The sequence below is a fragment of the Octopus bimaculoides genome, chromosome 2, assembly GCF_001194135.2.
Source record: "Octopus bimaculoides isolate UCB-OBI-ISO-001 chromosome 2, ASM119413v2, whole genome shotgun sequence".
Taxonomy (NCBI): Eukaryota; Metazoa; Mollusca; class Cephalopoda; order Octopoda; family Octopodidae; genus Octopus; species Octopus bimaculoides.
In genome coordinates, this window is record NC_068982.1 from 100,387,997 (window position 1) to 100,395,065 (window position 7,069).

Here is a 7,069-nt window from a genome sequence, read left to right on the forward strand (position 1 = left end):
TCATCACTATTATCAGAAAGGTTGCCTGTTGTTGAATCATCAACTGTTGCATCGATTTCTTTGGAACTATCTTCATTGTCAGAACCTCTTGCGAAAACAGAGCGGATTTTGTGTCGGAAACTTTTAGAAGGTTTCTTTTCGTTCGAATATTCTGGCGAATTTTTGTCGGAATGTTCATATTGGTCTGAGGGCGTTTCTTCATCACTATGATCAGAAAGGTTGCCTGTTGTTGAATCATCAACTGTTGCATCGATCTCTTTGGAACTATCTTCATTGTCAGAACCTTTTGCGAAAACAGAACGGACTTTATTTCGCAAATTTTTGAAAGGTTTTCTCTTTTCTTTGGGACCTCCTGGTGAATTTATGTCAGAATATTCATGCTGGTCTCTGGACGTTTCCTCATCCGTTTGATCGGAAACATTTCCTGTCGTTGTGTTATCAAGTGTAGAATCCATTTCATTAGAACTATCTTCATTGTCAGAGTCTTTTGTGAAAGCAGAACGAACTTTTTCTCGGAAGTTTTTAAAAGGTTTTCTGTTACCGCTGGGATTTTCTGGAGAATTTTTCTCTACGTCTCCTTGATAGTCTGTGGGGGTTTCTTCCTCACTATCATCAGAAACGTTACCTTTTCTTGCATCAGGTGTAGCATCCATTTCATTAGAACTATCTTCATTGTCAGAATCTTTTGCGAAAACGGAACGGACTTTGTTTCGCAAATTTTTGAAAGGTTTTTTCTTTTCTTTCGGACTTCTTGGAGAGTCTATGTCCGAATTTTCCTGCTGGTCTGTGGGCATTTCCTCATTACTATGATCAGGAACATTTCTCATTTGCGTGTCATCAAGTGTAGCATCGGTTTCATTGAAATTAACATCATTGTCAGTGTCCTTTGTGGAAGCAGGACGGACTTTTTTTCGAAAATTTTTGAGAGGTGTTCTGCTTTCGTTCGAATTTTCAGAGGAATTTTTGTGTAAAGCTTCCTGCTGGTCTGCAGGTGTCTCTTCTTCACTATGATCAGAAACATTTCTTCTTCTATCGTCAAGTGAAACATCCATTTCACTGGAACTGTCTTCATTGTCAGAATCCTTTGCGAAAACAGAGCTGACTTTGTTTCGGATATTTTTGAAAAAGTTTTTATTTTCTTTTGGATTTTCAGAGGAATCTTCGTCTGATTGCTCCTTTTGGTCATCTTCAAAATTTTCTAAACTAATAAGAGGAGAATTATTGAGTCTAGTCTGTGTATTGGTATCATCTTTTGAAGAGATAGAACCATATGTTCCCTCATCTTTTAAAATAGTTTCGTTTGGTTGATCAGTCAATTTACTATTAGATACATTTTGGTCAAATATTCCGTTGTTGTCTGGAATATTTTTTCTATTAATCATGCGCGATTCATCACCATTGACATCATTTTTATGATTATTCTTTGGCGCTTGATCAGCAGTAAAACTGTTTGCAACCTTACGAGAATTAAGAGGAATAATCTTCTCTTCAATATCCAAATTAGAATACGAATCATTACAAGGGGTATCATTTCTAATATCAGCAACTATTTCGTTTGGATCTTTAACTCTTAGAACTCTGTCTTCTGCCTGGTTATAGTCTTTTAATTCTCTACTTGTGTTGTGACTATTTTGAGTGGGGTACTGTTTATGTTTCAACTCAGAATTAGAATTCCCAACTTTATCTTCATTAGTTCCGATTAAATCTGAATGATTTTTTTGGTTACCTGACCCCAACTCATTTTGACAATTTGTTTTGGTTGGTAAAATGTTATCTTCACTATTTGGGGTTGTTTTAAGGGTTTCATTTTCAATTGCTTCGTGTGTTACATTCAACTGAATGGGCTTTATAAAGAAGTTTGTATATCCACCAAATCCCGTAGGTGTCATATTTAATTGGGTACGATAAGATATCATTTTTTCTTCTACTCGATCTAAGTTGCAATTTACTAAGTCTGCTTTGGAAGCGTCTCTTTCTTGATAGTCGTTGGAAAAGTAGTGATTACTATCACAGACACTTTCTGCAGGAAATATTTGTCCTTTTGTCTCAGAGCATTTGTCCTGATCCATTTTTCTTGAGCTGTTACTCTTTGACTTAGACAAACGTTTTGGTGAAGATGACCTGTTATTAGTTTTGACGGTATATGGTGAATCTGATTTAGTATCAACAGTACCCGAGTTGGTTTTGGTCTTGCTACTCGATTTTGTTTGTTTGCTTGGAGATATAGCACTTTTGGGATGATATTTTTCTGGCTGACTCGAACATTCTTTTGGATTGTTTGATTTAGTTGATTGTTGATGGGACAAAGGTATTCGAGATTTGCTTTCAAGGCTCTGCTTTCTTCCACCATCAAGTGGATTTGTCATATGTCGGTTTCTAGAACTTGATCTAGAAGTACGAGGTATTTTTCTGCTTTGGGAAACACTTCTTTCTCTCTGATGCAACACAGGTGCCACTGTAAGTTGAAAAACATAAAATCAATTGAAGGATCGCGTTTATTCCGATATAACTGTATTCATTCGTTGCTAGCAATATTATTACATCTGGAGCTATCAACAGGAAAAGACTTTAATCTTTTGATATTGGTTAGGATTATATGTAAGTAGCGCTGGGAAGTTTTATAGACATAAGCTTTCAAAGAGATTCATCAGAAATATATTCATAAGTATATTTTTCCAAAAATACATGTTAATCATGGCATATCTCCGTAATATATGTAGAATTCTTTTATTAAATTTCCTTACAGAAGATAAATTAACTCATGCAACTTCAATAGCTTTATTATATAAGCCTTTATTTTAGTTATTCTTTTCAGTTGTTATATTCAAAATAAGAAGCCAAATACATAAGCCAAGTAAAAAGAACGCTAAGATAACCGGAAAATAATATCTTTTTTTTTTTCCTTTTTCGCTGGAAGAGATTTGGTTCTCTGCTAAAAATGCCATTGTGATTTTACTAGAAGTGAAATAAAATTCCTTTTAGTTGATTCATTAGTTTTCTTTTAAAAGGAATCCTTTATTTTCTACAAATTGTCTGATATCTTATTTGACATTTCGTGCTCAATGAATTTTATGACGTCAATAAGAAAATAAATTACTCTTTTTATTTTCTCTCTCCAGAAACAATGTTGATGTTCATTAAAATGTGTATAGATACGCAGTAATATCAATGGTGTTTTGATAAGTTTCAGGTAAGAAATACTGACTTCGATAATCAAGAAATCTAAGAAGCAATATATTATAAAGTCTATGAAGAAGATTCCAATGAGAATAGCTTAAAAACAAATTCACCTAGCAACTTAATTCCTCTTCGCTAAAAATATTAGGGCCAGAAGTGGATCCATGTGCCAGCCTGTACATTTGGCTGATCGTTTCTTCACTTCATTATCGAGGACGACCGTTGTGTGCTTAATTTTATATAATATTTCTGTTCACTATAACACATTTGCAAATTTATTTAAGGAGGTAGTAGAATATAATAGTCATCATCTAGACTCTATAGGAACATAAACTGAATAAAATACTTTACCGAGGAGAAAATGTAAACTTCCACAAGACTGGAGTGTTTGTCAAAATAATCCAAAAGAAGTAAAGAAATTGTGATTCAGGAGATATTACATCATCTTTTCTACTCACCTGATCCGATCCTTTCAGATAACTACTTGTTTGCATTCAACTAATATTCCTTTAAAGGAATAAAATGTTATTGTTAAGGCATTCTGGGATTATCAAAGTCAATTGAATGATTTATTTTTTATTCAAGAGGCTTTCGGCTTGTGGTATAGGCATTGCTGATGAAAAAGCCCAAATTATTGTTAAAATGATGATTATTTTTTTTCATCAGAGAACTTATGATAATTCTATTTCCTAAATAAGGTCCTACTTCTCTTTAGAAGAAAAAAAAATGACATTATTTTCCGGTGATCCCTGGTAATAAAGAATACAAAAATATTGAATTATTACTTACATATGTTTTTATCTCCAGTTGTTTCTTTGGGGACATTTTTAGTCCTTGATATTCGAGGTGAAGGGACTGGTTTTTTATAACCAAACCTATTTTGTGTAGAAGGTGTCACTTCACTCTTATTAGGAGTTCCCTCAAATCTTTGATCAGATCGGTTCGAGTTTGCTGAACAAATAAATTTTATCAAAAAACATGTTTATGAAGTGATGGAAAAACACCTTTTATGAAATATAATGAAAAATTTAAATGTTCTATAATCCCAAATATGCCGTTGGGTTACCATTGAAGACTAATTTAGCTTTGTGAATAGCAACCACATCCTGGTTATTGATTGACAACAGTGATCGTTATTTCTGCAGTCTCAATCTTGCAGATCCCTTTGTAAACATTTCGTTTAATCATTCCTTCTTTCAATTGATTCTTTTTGTACCCACATTTTCCTCACAGGCATTGCTTATAAATAAATGTTCAAGTTCACTAGTCTAGCAATACGTCATTTTTGGACTAAATATGTACACATGTAAAAAAAAAATTAAAAAAAGAATGAGATTGCTGTTAAAAGCGTCGAGTTTAATTAGCTAGACTGCATTTAATTACTCTCTATAATAATGACACTGTTTTGCTGACTGTGGATAGCAATACTCAGAACTGAGAAACATGAAGCATTGTACTCGTATGTCAGTTATACTTTACGTACGAATGAAGCGATTCTTTAATATGAATTGATTTCAAGAGATGAATTTAAAAGTTCAAATTAAAATTTATTCTACAATAACATCAGAGAAACTTTGTAAAACTATTTTCAAATGATGATCATGGCGATCAATTCAGGAATATACTATAGGAAAATCGATCCACGTTTGCAACAATGGTTAAAAGCCACTCCTTGCTATGTCTCACTGCTATCATGTTATCGCTGCTATGACTAGATTCCCATTATCGGGAATGGGGGATAAATTGCTGGTATCTACCAAGCTTTCGTTGTTTTAGGTGTTTCTACTCGCGAGCAGACATTGATATTTACTTGGCCTCCGCTCACCTTTACCCCCAAAGAACGTTCAGGAGAGTGAGAGAGAGAGAGAAATAAAGAGAGAGGGGGAGAGAGGGGAGAAAGAGAAAGAGAGAGAGAGAGAGGAAGAGAGAGAGAGGGAGAGAGAGAGAGAGAGAGAGAGAGAGAGAGAGAGAGAGAGAGAGAGAGAGAGAGAGAGAGAGAGAGAGAGAGAGAGATGACTGTTACTAGTACTCGGTACTCATTTCAGTAGACTAAAGCAACGAGAAATGAACTGATTTGCCCAAGAACACAACGCGCCGCCTAGATCGGAATCGAATGCACTACCTTACGATCTTAAACCTGCTAACATCCTAACAAGCAAGCCAGTGGATAAAGCTGGGTCATCATCAACATTAGGGTAAATCAATCTGATAGATACCAGTATATAATGAGCTTGATATACGATTTAAGGTTGTATTGTAAACCATTTACCCTATGCACTCCAGATTAGAATCAAACTAAAAAAGTCAATTGTAATTTTGACAGAGAATTCGAGGACCTTGCTTTAGATCTGAGCATTAAAATGACTGATCGTTGACACGATCAAAAGGAGATTCTAACCTGTTATAACAAGCTCATAACTTAGAGAGAAAAAGTCACAAATCTACAGGTCTTGCACAGGGCAGGCTGGCTACTCCATTGTATGCGAAATCAAAGGGCAGCTCTCTCAGTGTAGATGAGTTACTCTAATATTCTGAAGAATCTGTTCTTAAAAAAACAATAACAAAAACAAAAAAAACAAACAAATAAACTACAAGGAAGCCAAACGGAAACGAAATGAAGACAACATAACAACCACAATGAAAAGTTGTGGCATTAATCATTCCGGCTCAGAAAACAACTGTTCGCCTTTAATAAGTGAAATGTTTGCATTTTGGAGCGATACTGTTTAAGAAACACATTAAAGAATATATAAATACCATAGAAAGGCTGGGCAAAATAGATTTAAAATGTTCACTCAATGGAAGACTTTAAAAATCCTCAGCCAACCTTGCTGCACAAATTCGAAAGAACAAAAATAAGAATGGACTAAGCCACCAACAATGGACTAGGCCACCAGCTGTTAACATTATATGAAGCACTCGTTTTATGTTATTAGAAGGTATTATATAAAGTCTAACAAAAGTATAGATTATCGATATAAAATGAATCACATACTAAGTTTAAACTTGTCCTAAATTTACGACCCAAACCGAAACTATTACACTCGCCATTATCATGTTAAATGTATATTATATCTACGCAATGTTAATACCACTTCGAATATGCTAAAAGCATGTTCCGACTTATAAGCAAGCCATTCACTGTGTTTTGTCATGGAGAAAATTTCTTGCTTAGCATATTCGAACTTGTATTAACATTGCATTTTTACTTATAACCGCTTAGCACGCTCACCCCACAATTTAATTACGATGGACCGTCGATTTGCGCTACCAGCCGACGTATATTGATTGGGAAAACAAAAGAGAGATTGTCTCTCTCTTACCGGCTCGCAGCGCCATCGCCCGGTTTCTGTGAATGAAGAAGAGATAACTACTTTGAAATGCTTGCATCTTACAGTCTGGATAGGTGTATTTAGATGTATTTACACCATTATGTCTACAGCGAGAAATTTTCTCCATGACAACACATTGAATGACTTTTTTACATGTCCGAACATTCTCAACCATATTCGACCTGGTATTATCATTGCATTTTTACTTATCACCGCATAGCGCACTCACTCCGTAATTTAATTGTATCTACGAGTTGTATTTACTCCATTAAAATTATTCATTTTCGTACTATGGATCCATAGTGTCGGTCTATAAATCTAGTCTCTCAAGAAATCTTTCCTTGGATTGGACGTCATTCTGAAATACAGGTTAGAATTAAAGTTGACACTGTAAAAAGCTAACGAAACATTCAACTCCGGAGAGTGTAAGATGCAAATGACTGATCGTTGACACGATCAAAAGGAGATTCTAACCTGTTATAACAAGCTCATAACTTAGAGAGAAAAAGTCACAAATCTACAGGTCTTGCACAGGGCAGGCTGGCTACTCCATTGTATGC

The 7,069-nt window shown here is 34.9% G+C and overlaps 1 protein-coding gene across 15 annotated transcripts in view; it reads right to left on the reverse strand.

Annotated features, from left to right (window-relative positions):
* LOC106871624 (myb-like protein A) overlaps window positions 1-7,069 on the reverse strand; it is a 169,751-nt gene that overhangs the window by 63,683 nt on the left and 98,999 nt on the right. For all 15 annotated transcript variants that reach the window (XR_008267195.1, XR_008267194.1, XM_052978524.1 and 12 more), the window contains 2 exons: window positions 3,967-4,128; window positions 21-2,455 (listed from right to left, as the gene is read on the reverse strand). Coding sequence is in view for 13 of the 15 variants with exons in the window: in XM_052978524.1 (XP_052834484.1) it covers window positions 21-2,455; window positions 3,967-4,128 (2,597 nt within the window). In the remaining 2 variants the exon portion in view is untranslated. The remainder of the gene's footprint in view (window positions 1-20; window positions 2,456-3,966; window positions 4,129-7,069) is intronic.